Source organism: Dermochelys coriacea, chromosome 9 (assembly GCF_009764565.3).
Source record: "Dermochelys coriacea isolate rDerCor1 chromosome 9, rDerCor1.pri.v4, whole genome shotgun sequence".
NCBI classification, from domain to species: domain Eukaryota; kingdom Metazoa; phylum Chordata; order Testudines; family Dermochelyidae; genus Dermochelys; species Dermochelys coriacea.
In genome coordinates, this window is record NC_050076.1 from 1,622,154 (window position 1) to 1,642,892 (window position 20,739).

At 41.5% G+C, this 20,739-nt stretch overlaps 1 protein-coding gene across 10 annotated transcripts in view; it reads left to right on the plus strand.

Annotated features, from left to right (window-relative positions):
• ATP13A3 (ATPase 13A3) overlaps nucleotides 1-20,739 on the plus strand; it is a 154,061-nt gene that overhangs the window by 103,314 nt on the left and 30,008 nt on the right. For 8 of the 10 annotated variants that reach the window (XM_038415624.2, XM_043493085.1, XM_043493083.1 and 5 more), the window contains 11 exons: nucleotides 1,568-1,640; nucleotides 4,480-4,611; nucleotides 5,674-5,853; nucleotides 9,958-10,115; nucleotides 10,881-11,069; nucleotides 12,042-12,103; nucleotides 12,989-13,139; nucleotides 13,652-13,768; nucleotides 14,889-14,906; nucleotides 15,019-15,172; nucleotides 15,267-15,387. In XM_038415624.2, the coding sequence (XP_038271552.1) occupies nucleotides 1,568-1,640; nucleotides 4,480-4,611; nucleotides 5,674-5,853; nucleotides 9,958-10,115; nucleotides 10,881-11,069; nucleotides 12,042-12,103; nucleotides 12,989-13,139; nucleotides 13,652-13,768; nucleotides 14,889-14,906; nucleotides 15,019-15,172; nucleotides 15,267-15,387 (1,355 nt within the window). The remainder of the gene's footprint in view (nucleotides 1-1,567; nucleotides 1,641-4,479; nucleotides 4,612-5,673; nucleotides 5,854-9,957; nucleotides 10,116-10,880; nucleotides 11,070-12,041; nucleotides 12,104-12,988; nucleotides 13,140-13,651; nucleotides 13,769-14,888; nucleotides 14,907-15,018; nucleotides 15,173-15,266; nucleotides 15,388-20,739) is intronic. The other 2 variants (XM_043493086.1, XM_043493079.1) reach the window with 1 other exon arrangement.

The following is a 20,739-nucleotide window of genomic DNA, read 5'->3' on the forward strand; positions in this document are numbered from 1 at the left end:
TTACAAGACAATGGACAACCTTCAGTTATCCACCCCAAACACAAAGCCAAAATCATTCATTTCATCCTCACCCACAACAATTTTCCATTCAACAACAGTTACTTTGTCCAACTCATGGGTACTAGGATGGCTCCCAATATGCCAACCTCTTCATGGGCCACCTTGAAGAAGAATTTCTGGACAAATGGACCACAAAACCAATGACATACCTGAGGAACATGGATGACATTTTCCTCCTCTCGGCAGACAGCTTAAAATCCCTCATAGATTTCCACCACAACTTCAGCAACCAGCACCCGTCCATCAAACTCTCTCTGGAGCACTTCCACATGAGCATCAACTTCCTGGACACAACAGCCAGATACAACAATGGAACCTGACAGACAACGATATGTAAGAAACCCATGGATCAGCACACCTCCTTCACAGATCCAGTAACCACCTCAAACACAGCAAGGAATCTGTTATCTATAGCCAGGTGCTCAGATACCAGAGAATTTGCTCTGAGGAGAAAGTCCAGGATATACACCTTAACACACTCAAAGCCACCTTCACAAAACAAGGGCACTCCACAAGAGAAGTAGATCACATCGTGGAATAGACCACCCAAATACCCCAAGAGAACCTGCTTCAATACAGAAATAAAACCCCCTCCTACTGCACACTCCCACCACCACATGCTGGAACCCATATGGGGTGTCATCAAACAACTACAACCCATGCTCGATGGGGACCTGATCAGGAAAGATTTCTTTCAGGAACTTCTACTTTTGGCCTTCAACCAACCCCCCAGCCTCTCCAAGCTCATCATCAGAAGCAAGCTCCTCACAGACCAGGAAACACCAACTCAAAGCGGCACCAGATCCTGCCAGAACAACAGATGCAAAATCTGCAGTCATATCTCCACTGCCTCAATGCTCAACACCCCCCACAAGACATCTTTCGAGATCCATGTGTCTTACACATGCTCATGACAACATGTGGTATATCTTATCCAGTGCACTAAATGCTCAAACAACAAGTACGTGGGTGAACCCAGACAATCACTAAGCTCTCTAATAAACTCTCACAGGAAAATGATGAAAGACAAAAACACCCTATCACCTGTGTCACTTCACAGAGTGATCAATCTATATGTGATCTATCAGTCCTCATCCTCAAAGGAAATTTGCACAATACCTTCGAAATACGAGTCTGGGAGCTTAAATTCATAATCCTGCTAGATACTACAAATCATGGACTGAACAGAGACACTGGATTTATGGCTTATTACAACAATCTATAACCTACTAACAACCTCCCCCCCCCAGCTGCCACCCTCCCACTTCCTTAAACACTTCACCAGTCATAAGGGGGAAAGAGCCACTTCACCTTGAACAGTCCCTTGAATTACGTGTTAGCTCCTTCTGCTAAACTTAAACAGCTCTGTGTAAGCTTGAAAGTTTGTGTCTCTCACCAACAGAAGTTGGTCCAATAAAAGATATGACCTCCCCCACCTTGTCTCTCTATGGATCTAGAAGACTGTTAATGCTTCTAATTAGTGACTTGTTCTTTTCCCTCCTTCCAGCAATATATTATGTTACATGACATGGTGGCAGCTCACAGCATTGTCAGAGTTTCTGTCAGCAGAGCGAATCAAGGTAAGTTGCCCTGGTTGAAAAGATAAATCTAAAACTGGTCCTTAATGAATAGTTTAAAATCAATACAGGTCATTGCATAGTTCTATATGATTAAAGCAATTGGGTCCTTGTGATCTCTTAGCAACATTGCTCAATAAAAGGGGTAGGTAGAAGTTAAAAGTTGAGAAAATAATCTACTTGAGTGTCTTCTTCCAGAAGATCAACTCAACATTTATGCTGGAGCAGGTCTAGACTAGTCCCTCGTGTCCCTCCCCCATTTTCTTTTATCTACCTCTCCATGCATATAGTGAACATTGCAATATCCTACTTCTGGCCTAAGGATAAAAATAGAAACCGCAGGGGGGGACATTTTTTAGTACCTTTCAGTGAATCAGAGCCGGGCTGTAACCTCCTTTGGCAGCCACATCTCCAACTATTGCACACCATGTTGGCTTGGTTCTCATAACAGAAGAACTAGGGGTCATCAAATTAAATTAACAGGCAGCAGGTTTAAACCAAAGAAAAGGAAGTATTTCTTCACAGAATGCTCAGTCAACCTGTGGAACTCCTTGCCAGAGGATGTTGTGAAGGCCAAGACTATAACAGGGTTCAAAAAAGAACTAGATAAGTTCTTGGAGGATAGGTCCATCAATGGATATTAGCCAGGATGGGCAGGGATGGTGTCCCTAGCGTCTGTTTGCCAGAAGCCAGGAATGGGTTACGGGATGGATCACCTGATGATCCCTCATTAAGTAACGGGCCTACCTATTAGTCAATGAGGGGGGCGGGGGAATAATAACAGAAAATGTGGAAATGGCAGAGGTGCTTAATGACTTCTTTGTTTCGGTTTTCACCAAGAAGGTTGTTAGTGATTGGACGCCTAACGTAGTGAATGTCAGTGAAAATGAGGTAGGATCAGAAGAGGCTAAAATAGGGAAAGAACAAGTTCAAAAATTATTTGGACAAATTAGATGTCTTCAAGTCACCAGGCCCTGATGAAATGCATCCAAGAGTACTCAAGGAGCTGACTGAGGAGATATCTGAGCCAGTAGTGATTATCTTTGAGAAGTCGTGGAAGACGGGAGAGATTCCAGAAGACTGGAAAAGGACAAATATAGTGCCCATCTATAAAAAGGGAAATAAGGACAACCAGGGGAATTACAGACCAGTCAGTTTAACTTCTGTACCCGGAAAGATAATGGGGCAAATACTTAAGCAATCAATTTGCAAACCTCTAGAAGATAATAAGGTGATAAGTAACAGTCAGCATGGATTTGTCAACAAACAAATCATGTCAAACCAACCTGATAGCTTTCTTTGACGGGGTAACAAGCCTTGTGGATGGGGGGAAGTGGTAGATGTGGTATATCTTGACTTTAGTAAAGCTTTTGATAGTATCTCTCATGACCTTCTCATAAACAAACTGAGGAAATGCAGCCTATTTGGAGCTACTATAAGGTGGTTGGAAAACTTCCCAGAGAGTAGTTATCAGTGGTTCACAGTCATGCTGGAAGGGCATAACAAGTGGGGTCCTGCAGGGATTAGTTCTGGGTCTGGTTCTCTTCAATATTTTCATCAATTATTTAGATAATGGCATAGAGAGTACACTTATAAAGTTAGTGGATGATACTAAGCTGGGAGGGGTTGCAAGTGCTTTGGAGGATAGGATTAAAATTCAAAATGATCTGGATAAACTGGAGAGATGGTCTGAAGTAAATAGGGACAAATGCAAACTACTCCACTTAGGAAGGAACAATCAGTTGCACACATACAAAATGGGAAAGGACTGCCTAGGAAGGAGTACTGTGGAAAAGGATCTGGGTGGTCATAGTGGACCACAAGCTAAATATGAGTCAACAGTGCAATGCTGTTGCAAAAAAAGCAAACATCATTCTGGGATGTATTAGCAGGAGTGTTGTAAGCAAGACACGAGAAGTAATTCTTCTGCTCTACTCTGTGCTGATTAGGCCTCAACTGGAGTATTGTGTCCAGTTCTGGGGACCACATTTCAGGAAGGATGTGGACAAATTGGAGAGAGTCCAGAGAAGAGCGACAAAAATGATTAAAGGTCTAGAAAGCATGACCTATGAGGGAAGATTGAAAAAGTGGGTTTGTTTAGTCTGGAAAAGAGAAGCCTGAGAGGGGACATGACAAGTTTTCAAGTATGTAAAAGGTTGTTACAAGGAGGAGGAAAAATTGTTTTTCTTAACCTCTGAGGCTCAGACTTAAATTGCAGCAAGGGGAAGTTTAGGTTGGACATTAGGAGAAACTTCCTAACTGTCAGGGTGGTTAAGCACTGGAACAAATTGCTTAGGGAGGTTGTTTAGTCTCCATCATTGGAGATTTTTAAGAGCAGGTTAGACAAACACCTGTCAGGTATGGGCTACACAATACTTATTCCTGCCATGAGTGCAGGGGACTGGACTAGATGACTGCTCAACATAGACTTCCAGTTCTATGATTACCTGTTCTGTTCATTCCCTCTGAGGCACCTGGCATTGGCCACTGTTGGAAAACAGGATACTGGGCTAGATGGACCTTTGGTCTGACCCACCATGGCCAATTCCCCACTTTACGCGGGGAATAGGAGTCTTGAGCTGCCTTAGTTTCCTTGTGTGGCAAATTGTTTATTGTATTATTTCTGAGGCACCCATCAGTATAAATCAAGGCTCCATAGAGAGTGTTAGTGAATCATTAATTTAATCATTTTAAGTCATACTATTAATAATAGAAACAGCAGCATAATTGCTGTAGCATGGGCCATGGCTGTTATATCCATGTAGGCTTCTATTGCTGGTGCTGATTTGCAAGACTTTACAGTTGCAGAAAAAGAGCTTGTTCTTAAATTCTTACCTTTCAGAAATAGAAGAGATCCTTTCCACAGACCTTGTGCCTGGAGACATCATGGTGATTCCATCTAATGGGACAATCATGCCCTGTGATGCAGTACTTGTCAGTGGTACTTGCATCGTAAATGAAAGCATGTTAACAGGTGAAGTAAAATTTACATCCTGGATGGCTGAGCTATATGGCTAAAAATGCTAGTTGATAAAGTTATGTCATTGTTCTTTTTCTGAGTTGCAACTTACCTTATCAGAAGGAATTTGTTTACATACCCTGAAATGTGTATTTTTATAATGTACTCAAGACAGTATTGATAGTATTTATACAAATCTTGGCAATATTAATGTTATTTAAAAAGCATTTATATTGTGGTACTGCCTATAAGCCAACCAGATCAGGGCCTCATTACGCAAGATGCTATTCTCTATATTTGTATAATTAAAGGGGTAATGAGAAGGTATCTTCATCTCACTCTTCTTATTTAGCTCTCTTTTATTTTCACTATGTTAGTTAAAATAAGCATGTTTCTGTTAAGTAAGGAATCTGCAAGCTGAGAGTTTAAGAATACTCAAATGTAAGGTCCTAAAATATGAACCGTACTAAAAGATATGTCCATGCAAAGCTTTTGGATCGCCTTTCCTTTAGGCAAGATAAGTATTGGTTTCGAGCTGGGTCATGTTTAATTGCTAGACATGCTAGTATTTTGGTTTTGTTTATAAGTGTTGAATTGCTACATGAATAATTAGCAAGCCAATGATCAAAACTGGATAAAGGTGTGTTTAGGGAGATATGCTAGCAAAGCTTACTGAAGGCGGCCTTGCCTGTATCAAATGACTCTTTATAGCAACAGTTACGTTTATTGTTTGATAGGTTTTTGTTTTTTACCTTCAGTACTACAAGCAGCAGCATTTTTATGGTTTGCTAACTGGTGTAGTGACTTACAGGAGGGAAGACTGGGAGTCAAGACTCTTGGATTCTGTGGGAGGTCTAGAAGGTTAAAGAATGGGATAATGGGAATTAGGGTTCATGGGTTCTTTTCCCAGCTTTGTTACTGCCTGGCTGAGTTAACTTAAGCAGATCACTTTACTTCTCTGTTATAAAATGGGGATAACACTCACTATTCTAGAAAGTGCTTTGAGGGCTATGGATGAGAAGTTCTTATTATTTGTATTTGATTTGGATGAACTGAAGAGCTTTTTTTCCATTTAAGGTGAAAGTGTTCCTGTAACAAAGACTAATCTCCCAAACCCTGCAGAAGACCCAAAAGCAATGGGAGATGAAATGTACAATCCAGAAGTACATAAGCGACACACTTTGTTCTGTGGGACCAATGTCATTCAAACCCGTTTTTATACTGGAGAACGAGTCAAAGCCGTAGTCGTGAGAACAGGTACAAATTTTAATTGTTCTAACTTATTTGCATACTGTTTGATTTTTATAGTTATGTCTATCTGCTGCTTTCTACCTTTTGTCGGTTAATTTAGCTGTATTAAACAGATATTCCCCAAAGCATTTAACAAAGTTACTTCTAAAACTTTTTTACAATGCTACTTGATAATGCCTTGCAGGCTGTTGAGTTTTCAGCACTGACAAATCAATTAACCATTAGAGTCAAGGGATTTAAAACATGCCTAGAAACATTTGCGGTAGCATTAAACTCAGGTTGCAGTGTTTTTGCTCAAGAGTGTGTCGTGTCTATTTCTTTGATTTTTTTTTTTCTTTTAGATACACTTGCCTGTCTCTTACGTTGAAGAAGTAAATATATTTAAAAGGCAGTCTCTGCCCAAAATTGGCAGACACCTTGTTGTATATTCACTAGCTTTATTTATAAGACTATACTTAGTCATATTAATATTCTGGATTGCAGAGCTATTAAAGTAGTAAGAAGTATCATTTTAAAACTCTGCATAGGATTCCCCAGAATAGCTGTCAGTGCGTTGCAAGTCTTTTTCTTAAAAAGAAGACTACCTATAGACCTATGCGTAAACCATAATTCTAGACAGGAGAGCTAGGTTTAGCTTGAATAAAACACTGTGCGCTTTCTAAAGGAGTTTCCCAGTAAAATCATTAAACCCCTAACAGCTTTTCATCAATGCCTGAATAAGATGCATGGATAGATATTTTCATTTTTAATATAGGCATGGACTAATCATCTTCTATTCTAATCTTACTGCTGTGTGTTTTTTTAAAAACATCTAACTGATTTTTTTCTGTAGTTTTTTTTTAATCTTATTGCCTTTCTATTTTATAGTAGTTTTTTTCTAGTGGACATATGTTTGGACTACTATTAAAGAGCAAAAATTATTTTCAAAAGACAAATTCTGATAGAAACACTGCATATGTTCAGTTTAAATTCTTCTTTTCTTTCTGTTTCATTTTGTTTTTCATTCTCATTGATTTCTGAGTTCTTTAGGTAGTGGAGGGTTGGAACCTGAGGAATGTCAGTGCAGATATGTTAAATGTAAACATTCTTAAAATTATATATGGTTTTCTTTCTGCATGTAAAATATGTAGTCTACAAATAACCTCTGGCAAGGGATCACAGTAGTCTCACTTCCTGCCTTGACTTCAAATGAAAGGCAATATCGTAAATTGCCCTTCATCATACTGAGGTCCACAGATGTCCATAGTTCTGCATAGTCCATAGTTTAAGTACCATGTTAATTCAAGTAAAACCTAGCTTTGAGTTCTTTCAGAAGGGCCTCAATGTGGATATACCAATGTCTAAGCCAAAAGGTCAAGTCTCTGTAGTATAATTTTACCAGGAGCATGTTGAAGAAAAGGACATTTTGTACAAATCCCAACATTAAATGCTTCGTTAGGTCAACAACCTTATTCCAGACTCAGAAGGTCATAGAGCAAAACCTTGGAACTTCATTCTGCCTCTTATGGAATTATCCAGATTGAACCCCTGCCAGGATGTGTCCTTATATTTTTTGTCCCTTAATCAGCTCCCAAGAGCTACTGTCTTCTGCTTAGATACATTTTTTAAATTAGGAGCTTTCTCAGATTAGACCCAATATTGTTCTTTTAATTCTGACAGGTAGTCCTGTCATAGCACTCATTCCCTGAGTATGTTCAAGAATATTATTTATTTTGAACATCAAAGTCCAGTTCCTAGAAGTGCTGACAGTGTCAGGCCAGAGAAATCAAGTCTCATGTATTGTGATCTGCTATGTGGGCAAATGTCCACAAGTTCTTAAATTCATCCGATTTTACATATTGACCATCCAGTCTTTAGCCAATGCCATTTTGGGGCAAAATTTTTCTCCATGCATTAGGGCCCAGGGGTTACGAGTTTCTTTTCTCACTGCTGGGATGCCTCATTGTGGCTGCATCTGGGGAATAACTATGACTGGTGTGATGCCCCCTTCTGTCTCTGCTCCTGGAGCAGCCCCTCTCATGGTCCAGGAGTTAGTGCTTCCTCTTTGAGAGTTGGGATACTCCCTCTTCATGGCTTGGCCTTCCGGCCAGGTTCCTATGTGTCTTCCCCCTTCTGAGGTATCAAAGGCTCTCTGTAAGAATTGTCTCAGGCAGTCTTCCAATTCACTGCCCAGACTGTGCCACGTCCCCCATGGCTGATAGGGAAACCTGGGTCTGCTCTCTACTACAGGTTCCAGCTCAGAGACCTTTGAGTCAGCGGCCAAAGTCTTGCAGCTATTTCCCTCAGTCTTTTCCTACTCCACCTCTTCCAAACTTCCTTCTGCACCACCTTCCTCAGGGCCAAGATCCCAGGGGTTCCACTTGTTTTCTCCTTTTCCCTCTCTAAGCCCAGAGAATGACTACAGGCTTCCATGCTGCAGCTCCTCCTGCCCTTGCTAATTGGCTTTATACTAGCCCCTCCTGCTCAGCTGGCCTCCATCCTCAGTCAGGGATTGCTTATCAAGCCTAAATGTCCCTCAGGTGTGACCTGACAGGTTACTTAACATCTCTTGGGCCATATGTACCCTTTTTGGGCTAGCATGGGGGGCCCACACTCCATCATAGAATATCAAGGTTGGAAGGGACCTCAGGAGGTCATCTAGTCCAACCCTCTGCTCAAAGCAAGATCAATCCCCCACTAAATCATCCCAGCCAGGGCTTTGTCAAGCCAGGCCTTAAAAACCTCTAAGAAAGGAGATTCCACCACCTCTCCAGTGCTTCACCACCCTCCTAGTGAAAAACTTTTTGCTAATATCCAACTTAAACCTCCCCCACTGCAACTTGAGACCATTACTTCTTGTTCTGTCGTCTGGTACTACTGAGAACTGTCTAGATCCATCCTCTTTGGAACCCCTTTTCAGATAGTTGAAAGCAGCTATCAAATCCCACCTCATTCTTCTCTTCTGCCGACTAAGTAATCCCAGTTCCTTCAGCCTCTCCTCATAAGTCATGTACTCCAGTACCCTAATCATTTTTGTCGCCCTCCGTTGGACTCTTTCCAATTTTTCCACATCCTTCTTGTAGTGTGGGGCCCAGAACTGGACACAGTACTCCAGATGAGGCCTCACTAATGCTGAATAGAGGGGAATGATCATGTCCCTCGATCTGCTGGCAATGCTTCCCTGCTGCAGAAAGGGTTAGAGAGTAACCTATTTCCACTTAGGTTATCTACTAAGTTTTTGACTGTAGTAAGACTTGGTATCAGATAACAAGCAAGGATCGTCTGGGTCACTTTAGAGCCTATTCCACTAGAGCTCAGGCAGCTTCTGGTGCATATGTATATCTGAAATATGTAGGGCTGCTTACCTGGAACTGAGTTCATACATTTACCTCTAATAATGCCTTCGTTCAAGCTTCCATATCGGAGGCCAACTTTGCCAGGGCTGTCCTGCTGTTACTTTGAAAATAGGACGACTTCTTCCCACCTCCAGGTTTGAGATAACTGCTTGTTAGTCATGTAGAGTGGAATCTCTGTGAGCAATCGCTTGAAAAAAGAACAGTTACTTACCCTGCAGTAACTGTGATTCTTTGTGATGTGTTGTCCACACAGATTCCATGGCCCCCTTCTTCCCCACTAATTCAGAATCCTTTCCTTTTGGAATTCTCATTCATTAAGGAACTGAGTGGCTATTGAGGCCACCCAGCTACCGTGGACACAAGGGCAGGTGGAGTGCAGGCATGGCCCCCAACAAATACTGTTATTTAAAAAGAATCCAATCTAACGTGCTTATTAACCCGTGCGTGCCTAGAATGGAGTTTGTGTGGACAATAAATCTTGAAGAACCAGTTACTCTAGGGTAAATAAGTGTTCTATGTGCAGGGTTGCAACTAAAGTATAAAGACTATCTGAGTGAAACATTGATAAAACTAAATTTGCTCTTTATCTTTTTAATGATTCAATTCTGGAAGTCAGAATTTGCAGTTACAGCATGCTAATAGATTTAGCACTTACAAAACCTGAGGATCAAAAAACTAGCTCAGATTTTAGTCTCTTAAAGGCTTTTGGTGTATTGTATGACATTGCCATTGTTTGCACTTTTAATCTGATACCTTAAAATTCCTCTCATTATAGGCTTTAGTACATCAAAAGGACAGCTTGTTCGTTCGATACTGTATCCAAAGCCAACTGACTTCAAACTCTACAGAGATGCCTACATGTTTCTGCTGTTCCTTGTGGTGGTGGCAGGTGTTGGGTTTCTTTACACAGTTGTCAATAGCATACTAAATGAGGTATGGTTACCATCTCTCCATCACCCTACTAATTTATTTTAACTGTAGAGGCTGATCTGTGTTTTGTTAGTAGGGCTGGGTGAGCCTGTGCAAGAAAACTTTCTGCAAATACTAAGTCTAATTCTTAAATGAAACCTTTGTGGCTGCATTTGTTTTCTGTGAATGTTGTAGCAGACAAATTTGCTGACAGAAATGTTCAGCAAAAAAAAGCAACATTTAAGGGAATATTAGAGGAAAGTGAAATTTGAATTTATAATCACAAGCATTTGCACCAGAATACTGATTCTAGAGGTTACTGTGATCCAAAGAAGAAATAGGATACCATGTGACTTGTATCTAATCAAAACGAATTATATATTGCATAGGCAAAACCTGTTAAACAGAAATGAGCTACATACCAAGGGTCAGTCATGGAAATTATTTGGTGAGATTATAGGAAAATACAAATTTAGCAAATTTCTGCACATTATTCACTCACCTTTGACTTTTAACTAATGTATGGGGAAAGATACCAATGGCTTAAAAGTGTAAACCTTTTAGCACTAGATTGCTAAAATTGTATTGTGCAAGTAAAGGTTGTGGCAGCATTGTTAACTTTCTGAGCACAGCAGAAGCTACCTGTGATAATCCAGGAAGAGATGAAAGGAGCTTCACCTCTGAAATTTGTAGTCCAATACTACCTTAAACTTAATGTACTAAGGAGAGACTGGTGAATCCTTTGAACTCTGGATTTTTATTCACTTAGTGTACTTCCTTTAACTCTAGGTTCCTGCTCATATAATAATCATTGAGTCTCTTGACATTATAACCATCACTGTGCCGCCTGCACTTCCTGCTGCAATGACGGCTGGGATCGTTTATGCACAGAGACGGTTGAAAAAGATTGGTATCTTCTGCATCAGTCCTCAGAGGATAAATATCTGTGGCCAATTGAATCTTGTGTGTTTTGACAAGGTTAGATACATTTTAATTTTTTGTTGCTGGTTATTGGCTGGGAAGTGTTGTGTGCAGTTTTTAAAAAGTAGCAGTTCTAGTTGTGGATACAATGGCATTCATAATCATGATTTAAGGGCTAACTTGTTAAAATAAAAAATTCCCTATTCCAATAGTTATAGATCCTAATTGAATCCAGTGATGGTAGATGCTAAACATAGAAATAACCCTAGCAAATAGTTAAAAATGTGAGTGGAATGTTACTCTCAAAGCTCCAGATGCTACTTTGTCAATAGTTCCAAGAAACATAAGTGTTGTGTGGAGGTTGGGTCCAAACTGAAACTGTCTGATGGCCCCCAAGCTTCAGGAAAATTTGGATTCCGACTTTGTAGCTCGGCCTCATTTCTCATTTAACTTTATTTCAAATGAAAGGCCAAGCTAATATGTTTAAGGTTGTTCCTTTTGTAGGAATAGGCACAATTAAAAGTCATAAATAGTGCAAGTAAACACAGCTAGTCTGTCTCTTCCTTTCAGCTAGTACTTAATCCAAACTTCTTTCCCCTCTAAATTTTTGTCCTTAAACTGTCTACACAACTGTTTTATTTCTGTTTGGCAGATGTATTCAAAATGGTGTGTTAACTCTGTATAAATAACTACTGCCACTGCTAACGGTTTAGTGCCGACCCTCCCTCCCCAGCTTGGGCTGTTGCTCCTTTGTCCATCTGTTGTCTTTTTCACTTAGAATCCTATGTAAAAGTCAAAGAATTTCCTCTTCCAAAGAATATAGGCCTTGTGATTAATAAATATTAATAATAAATATCAAATCTGTATTTTGGCTGGAAGTAAAAGTGCAACAGTTACTGCTCAAGTGTAACTTTGTTCATTTTCTGCTAATATTTCTGCTGTATCCACTGGCACTTTTCAGAGTCCACCTCGGCTCTGAAGGCTTTCCCAGTTGACACCAACTGTTTTATTAATTTGTTTTTGTGGTAGACCGGCACTCTTACTGAGGATGGCTTAGATCTTTGGGGGATCCAAAGAGTGGAAAATGCTCGGTAAGGACAAATGTGCTATAATATTTGCATGGGAGAGAAGTTTGGTTTCATTATTTGGTATATTGTGATTGACATGAGAGCAAATCTGTAACTGGCACTCAGAGACTACAGTGATGAGCATGATAGAAGAACCTGTATAAAGTAGAAAAAAAACTGTGATATTTTATGTTCCTGAATGTGCACCAAAAAAGTGACTAGAAAGGGGTACATATCAAAATCTGATTAAGACTTGGTGAAAAGTCCATGACACTTTCACATTTCTAAAATGTGGGTTAGCTAGCTGAGGTGGGAGGGACCACAATGGAATTATGAACAGAGCACAGAAACCATGGCTGGGATGATTTAGTTGGGGATTGGTCCTGCTTTGAGCAGGGGGTTGGACTAGATGACCTCCTGAGGTCCCTTCTAACCCTGATATTCTATGATTTGAAGTGATTTGTGAGCTTGTTCTATGCACTTGTTTTTGACTTTTATCATCATCACTGGCTGGTCAGGCAATTTTATCTGAGTTAGCATGAACTTGATTCAGGCAACCCACTTTTACTTCCTGTGTAGACAGGCCCCATGTGAAGTTACATGTGATCAAATCAGAGGTGGTTGACTACTTACATAGTGGGGATGGGGATTTCAAAGGAGCCTAAAGGGTGTACGTGCCTATATCCCATTGAATTTCAATGGGAGCTGGTTGCCTAACTCCCTTAGGCGCTACTGTAAATTCCAGCCTGGAGTCTTAATCCATTCCCTGTGTTGTGTGGAAAGGATACGCTTCAAAAGGCTTGTGTAGCCAGTGTTCTGCTAATATAACCCTTTGGAATTATCTCATAATAAACTATCGTCGCACAAAGCTCATCATCACTTTGTTGGCTTTACTGTGTTCTGTGTTAGTTTCCTTTTTCCAGAAGAGAGAGCTTGCAATGAGAGCCTGGTGAAGTCTCAGTTTGTTGCTTGCATGGCAACTTGTCACTCACTCACAAAAATTGAAGGAGTGCTTTCTGGGGACCCGCTTGATTTAAAGATGTTTGAAGCCATAGGATGGGTAAGTCCATTGGTTCTTTCAAGGGAATCAGCATTTCTAAGTGCAATAATCTGAAATATCACATAGTCATATGATATATGATCTGTTATATGCTTCCTTAGATTGTAAGATTTAAATTCCTAGATGTGCTACAGTACTGGAGTGTCACTCTAAAGGGAGTGTATCAACACAGAAACTCGTGTTTTAAAAAGACTCATTTCTCATACTAAAACCTAAATTATTGAAACTGAAAGAATTCTTAATATCAAATTTACTTTTCGCCAATCTTGGGAGTGTGGGGTCAGTTTCTGGCACAGTGTGTGCACCCTTTTTTAACTAAAACTTTCGAAGGGACCTTGGTCTATCTGCTCTTTCACTGGTATTTAATATTGTTGATTCTTAATAGAAATCCTGTTGAGAAAGATCAGTGCTCTTGATGCTGACTACTGGAATTTTTGTTGTTTTCAGAAATGTAATTGTCTGGTGTAAAGTTAGTTGGTGAAAGAAGTGAATTGGGTGTTGTTTTCATTTAGATTCTTGAGGAAGCGACTGAAGAGGAAACAGCTCTTCACAATCAAATAATGCCAACCGTGGTTCGACCTCCAAAACAGCTTCTTCCAGAATCCAGACCTGCCACAAATCAAGAAATGGTACAAAATGTCAAAGCAAATATAAACCTCTGTTCTGCATGCATTTTGTTCTTTAGCTCATTAGAGGAGTTAAGACTGGATGCATATTCCCGTGTATTGTGGTCCTGCAGATCTAATCCTAAACAGGAACAGGACTGGTCACTACTTCTAAGGGGAAATTTAGGGAACACGTGGGTATTGCAGAGTTGGTGATTGCGTAGATGGTACTCCCTTTGACACCAAATTAATGCATCAGTATGATGATGCTCTGACCACTTCTGGTCATTTTAAAGACACTATGATTCTGTTTGAAACAATTAGGTATCCTTACCTGGTAACTAGTTTGCCTCTGTATGCTCCCCATGCAGTAGCTGCAGTATTCTCTTCTCACTTCCTGTCCTTAGATGTTGAGTGGAGTTGGGAGTGCATTGTTAAACTCGTACCATGTTTCACAACAGGGGTCTGCATTTTAATTCGTATAACAGTGCTAAATTTATAGCAATAAGGAATAATACTTTGCAATTCTTTAGCACCTTCAATCCATGAGTCTCTAAGGGTATGTCTTAGGGTCTATGGGGAGGGTACCAGAACCCAACCTCCAGCCTGAGCCTGTAAGTCTGCACAGCAATGAAACAGCCCTGCAAGCTTGAGTTGGCTGCCATGGGCCAGCCACAGGTTTTCTTTGCTGCATAGACATACCCAAAGTGGTTTTCAACCTCTAATGAGTTACACCTCACCACCCTCTGTGAGGTAGGTAAGTTTTCTCCCCATGTGGAAGAACTGAGGCACAGGGGGACACAGCACCTCTGTGGCAAAGCTGGGAATAAAATTCTTATCTACAGATGCCAGGCTCATCCTTTCACTATTACACCACATTTGTGAAGTGCTTTGGGATCATTTGGGGTGAAAGGCACTATATAAATGCAAGACATTAATATCAAACTTATTAAGCCTAATTACATACAGTGCCATTTAAATTGAAAATCTATCTTGTGAATGCAACTGGCATATTATATTATTCAGATGTATTACTGATATGATACATATCTGATAATAGCACTGGAAATACAGCTTTGAAATGAAGCTTTGTAGTAGATTGTTAGAAACAAAGTTTTTTTGTTTTTTTTTTTGTCTTTTTTAGGAACTATTTGAGCTCTCGGTAAGTGTGAATATTTTCCCCTTTCCTAAGGAAATGGCTTTAAAAAAAATAAATAAAGGGGATAGATATGCCCAGCAACTCTCCCCTTTGTTGTCTCTGATCAATTATACAGGCCAGTTATGAGATTGGAATTGTGCGTCAGTTTCCGTTTTCTTCTGCTTTGCAACGCATGTGTGTAGTAGCAAGAGTGCTAGGGGAGAAGAGAATGGATGCTTTCATGAAAGGTGCCCCAGAGGTGATTGCCAGTTTGTGTAAACAAGAAACAGGTAAAGGAATAAACTAACTTTTCTCATAGACTTCAGATGTGATATGGGAGGTTTTAATAATTTTGTAATTGACTTTTTTTTTTTTTTTTTAAAGTTCCTGATGATTTTGAAACCACTTTGGAAGACTACACTAAGCAGGGCTTCAGAGTTATCGCTCTTGCTCACAGAAAATTGGAATCAAAACTTTCATGGCACAAAGCCCAGAATATTAACAGGTAAGAGGGGCTACTTTTAATTGAGAACTAACTTATTTAAGACAATTAATACTAAAACATGCACTATTTACATTCTTTGTACTACTTGAATCGCCTGAAGGCTGCTTATTTTGGTTTTACCTAAATTACATCTACTGTCTATCTCTTTCTTCTGTGTCTACTCACCTGCAGTACTGTGCAGTGGGGTTGATATCCTGGACATTAGGCAGAGAAATCTTAGGCAAACAAGTGACTTTTGGTGATAAAGTGCGTGGTGTGGAACAGCCCTGACCCTACAATGTACCATAACCGTTGTGTTGTGGTATCTGATACAGGTCAACATGACACTCCCCACTTTCTTCACTCTGATGATATAAGTATATTTATGTAGCAGAAGGTAATGCGTCCATTAAAGAGTCAGTGGGTATGGTGTTCCTCACAACAACCAAACATAGAAGACATAATGAGGATTCGCAAAAAGAAAAGGAGTACATGTGGCACCTTAGAGACTAACAAATTTATTAGAGCATAAGCTTTCGTGAGCTACAGCTCACTTCATCGGAAGTGAGCTGTAGCTCACGAAAGCTTATGCTCAGATAAATTTGTTAGTCTCTAAGGTGCCACAAGTACTCCTTTTCTTTTTGCGAATACAGACTAACACGGCTGCTACTCTGAAACCTATAATGAGGATTGTGAACCTGATTCTACACACTGTTGCACAAGGTCTGCACCCTGTTTGAGTAAGGGAGTTACAGCAGCTCAAAGCTGTGTACCAGAATAGAGAATCAGACTCCATGCTTCAGATGTGGAAGAATCAACAGAAGTAACTGAACGTTCACGAAAGATGCCAGTGTCTTGCATACTTCCATGTTGTTCTGTCATAAAAGTGACAGAAGAAAATATGGAAAGTGTGGTAGATCATGTGACTATTTAGAAATCTCCAGAGCTTTGTGATCATCCTCATGTATTACCTGCACCTTTCCAGGCAAGCTGCCTGGGAAAGTAATTAAAGTTGTGGCTTTGAAACAAAGACACAAAATTGGCTATAATTCTAATGACTTTCAAAGTATTCCATAAGATGCTCTCTTTGTAAAGCCAAAATTTAGTTTAGGAAGTTTTTCTCAGGGAAGAAACTAGACATTGATATTTTTAAAAAAGTTTCTTCTTCTTCTTCGAGTAATAAGGAAAGGAGTACTTGTGGCACCTTAGAGACTAACAAATTTATTTGAGCATAAGCTTTCGTGAGCTACAGCTCACTTCATTGGACGCATTCAGTGGAAAATACAGTGAGGAGATTTTCCACTGAATGCATCCGATGAAGTGAGCTGTAGCTCACGAAAGCTTATGCTCAAATAAATTTGTTAGTCTCTAAGGTGCCACAAGTACTCCTTTTCTTTTTGCGAATACAGACTAACACGGCTGCTACTCTGAATTCTTCAAGTAATGTCTCTGTGGGTGCTACACTTCGGGTGTTTGTATGCCTTTGGAGCCCTTGATTGGAGATTTTCCATTAGCAGTGTCTGTTTGGCCCACACGTGGTCTATACAGCCCTGTGCTGCACACTGCAAGTATATAGGGCTGTGTGGGTGAACTGTCCTCCATTTCTTCTCTACTGCCTCTGCCTGAGACGGGCTGTAGTGTGTCCACCTTTTGCATGCCTCAGCGTGTTTTGTAGTTGATCTGTAGTTAGTTTAGTGTTTGTTAGTTGCTGTTAGTATAGAATTAATTAGACACTAGTGAGAGTTGTGGGTATTTCCCTCTCCCTTCCCCCCCTTTTTTTCTTGGGAGCTCATTTGGCTTGCCTTGCATGCCTGCCTTGCCAGGTTTCAAACACTGCCTTTCTTGTTGGGAAGCTATCCCAGTCAGTGATGGCCACTCTAAGTGTGTCTGTTGCTTGGGAGAGTTCCAGAAGGGTAACTTCTGGCTGGCTCTCAAATCGTAGAGCACAGAAGAATTGGGAGACCAAATTGAACCTTCCAATGATGGAATGCTCCCTTTAACCTGCTTCTGAGTAAGGTCAGCAGATCCCTGCATACATCTGTCTCCGGACAGACCCAGTGCCCCTTCAACCTTGTCCCAGGTCTCCCACCACAAGAAGCTGGCTCCCAAAAGGCCTCAATCCCCTGCTAAGTCTGTGATGTCAGTCTTGGACCTCTCGACTCAGTACCGTGGAGATGAATTACTCTTCTTCTGGTACCAGCGGAGCCGGGAGATGCCAGAGCACTTTGGAGCATGGCACTAGCAGGCCTCAGGGTACTGTGTGGAAGGACAGCAAGGCCCAGGGCATGTGCTCTTCTAGAACAGCACCATCTATATCAGACTTTTAATGGTGTCTTCACACTTGGCTCCATAAGCACCAGGAAAGTCACAGTGCCAGACACTTTTGGCTCCTGCGCCTACATGCTCGAGATCAACAGAACCATCCACCTCTTCTGCTGCATCAATATCAACCCATTTCGCACAGGAGAAAGTCTGCTACTCCCAGGACTTGTCACTGTTAGGCAAGTCGGTGTCCCCCCGGCTTATGTGTATGGAACAACTCTTGGTACCGAGACCCTGGTGTCTGGATTGCCATTGCTTCCCAGTACCACAGGATTCTCTGCTGCTTTCTGTTGGGGGGCCCCCCATTGGAGGACATTGAGGAGGGTGAAGGAGACATTCAGTCAGTCTCCCACTCTCAGTGTGGGGTTCCCTCCACATTGTTACAGGAACCTATACTTCAACAAGGGTTCTTTCCCCATCAGGGATGGTGGGATCAGTCCTAGGTACCATCCCCTCTGTTATGTGGGCGCCCCAGTGGACATGCTGGGATCCTTGGGCAGTGTATAAGTAGCAATTTGCCAGACATCTGGCTCCATTGCACTGGGAGATGAGTTACACAGTCTCCTCCACCAAACCCCCAACATGAGGAGACCTTTGAAAAACAAGAGGCAAGGACAGACAAAGGCTACCCCTCAAACTCCTATTTCGTCGTCATCTCCGGACAATGCAGTCATGCCTCTGTCACCATCGATGGCCAACGATTTTCACCAGTTCCAAGACCTTCTGAAGAAGGTGGCTGACACCCTCCAGTTACCTCTTGAGGAGGTTAAAGACTCAGAGCACAAGCTCCTGGACATTTTACAGTTGGCAATACCCACCTGGATTGCGCTACCCATTAATGAAGTGCTTCTGGATCCAGTAAAGACTGTATGGCAAACTCCTGCCACCATCCCGCCAAATGGTAAACAAGAAGATAAGAAATATTATATCCCCTCACCAGGGACTTAAAATTTTTGTTTTCCCATCCCTTATCTATTTCCCTGGTAGTGGATGCCATAAATGAGAGCAGGGTAACTGGTATTACTCCAGGTTTACCCTTTATGATAAAGACCAGAAGAGATCAGACCTTTTTGTCCAAAGGCCTATTCATCCATGACTCTCCAATTTCATATTTCAAACTATCAGTCAATTTTGCAGTCTTTATTGCACATCTTCCACAGGAGCATAGAGAGCACTTCCAGGCCATCATTAAGGAGGGTCAGTTATTAGCTGGAACCTCTCTCCAAGTGTCCTTACATATCCCAGACACTGCCACCAGAACCATCTCCACAGTAGTTGTCGAGCAAAGGGCATTGTGGCTCCAGCTGTCAGGGTTCCCAAGAAAGGTTCAGAATACTGTTGAGGACCTGCAGTTTGATAGTCAGAAGCTCTTCTTGGAAACTATGGATGAGTCTCTGCACACACTGAAGGACTACAGGGCCACATTGACGTCTCTTAGGAACAAGGAGATTTAGCAGGTCCCAGACTGCACAGAGACTGTGCCGAGTCCAGTTCTCTGGATTTCACAGAATCACTGAACCCTCTTGAAAGAGACAAATTCCAGAGGAAAAGAGCATCCCAGCCCCTTCAGTGAGTACCCAGTTATCATTGAAACAACAGTTTGGGTTGGTTGAGGGTTGACTCCTCCCTCACCTCCGAGTTTGCAAGCTGCAAACTTTTGCCACCACTTTTGGACACCGACTTTCCTATCTAATAGGCCTGGCAGTATATTACAACAGACAAGTGGGTCATGGAGGTTCTAACATCAGGCTACATCATCCGCTTTGTGTCCCTCGCTCCCTCCCACCCTTTTCCCCCTCCCTCTTCTGGGAGCCCTCTCACAAGACTACAGATTCAAAAAGTAGACTCGCTCCATTATTTAGGAGTACTTGTGGCACCTTAGAGACTAACAAATTTATTAGAGCATAAGCTTTCCTGAGCTACAGCTCACTTCATCGGATGCATTTGGTGGAAAAAACAGAGGGGAGATTGATAAACACACACAGAGAACATGAAACAATGGGTTTATCATACACACTGTAAGGAGAGTGATCACTTAAGATAAGCCATCACCAGCAGCAGGGGGGGGAAAGGAGGAAAATCTTTCGTGCTGACAAGCAAGGTAGGCTAATTCCAGCAGTTAACAAGAATATCTGAGGAACAGTGGGGGGTGGGGTGGGGTGGGGGGGAGAAATACCATGGGGAAATAGTTTTACTTTGTGTAATGACTCATCCATTCCCAATCTCTATTCAAGCCTAAGTTAATTGTATCCAGTTTGCAAATTAATTCCAATTCAGCAGTCTCTCCTTGGAGTCTGTTTTTGAAGCTTTTTTGTTGAAGAATAGCCACGCTTAGGTCTGTAATCGAGTGACCAGAGAGATTGAAGTGTTCTCCAACTGGTTTTTGAATGTTATAATTCTTGACATCTGATTTGTGTCCATTCATTCTTTTACGTAGAGACTGTCCAGTTTGACCAATGTACATGGCAGAGGGGCATTGCAGGCACATGATGGCATATATCACATTGGTAGATGTGCAGGTGAATGAGCCTCTGATAGTGTGGCTGATGTGATTAGGCCCTATGATGGTGTCCCCTGAATAGATATGTAGACAGAGTTGGCAACGGGCTTTGTTGCAAGGATAGGTTCCTGGGTTAGTGGTTCTGTTGTGTGGTGTGTGGTTGCTGGTGAGTATTTGCTTCAGATTGGGGGGCTGTCTGTAAGCAAGGACTGGCCTGTCTCCCAAGATGTGTGAGAGTGATGGGTCGTCCTTCAGGATAGGTTGTAGATCCTTGATGATGCGTTGGAGAGGTTTTAGTTGGGGGCTGAAGGTGATGGCTAGTGGCGTTCTGTTGTTTTCTTTGTTGGGCCTGTCCTGTAGTAGGTGACTTCTGGGTACTCTTCTGGCTCTGTCAGTCTGTTTCTTCACTTCAGCAGGAGGGTATTGTAGTTGTAGGAATGCATGATAGAGATCTTGTAGGTGTTTGTCTCTGTCTGAGGGGTTGGAGCAAATGCGGTTATATCGTAGAGCTTGGCTGTAGACAATGGATCGAGTGGTATGATCTGGATGAA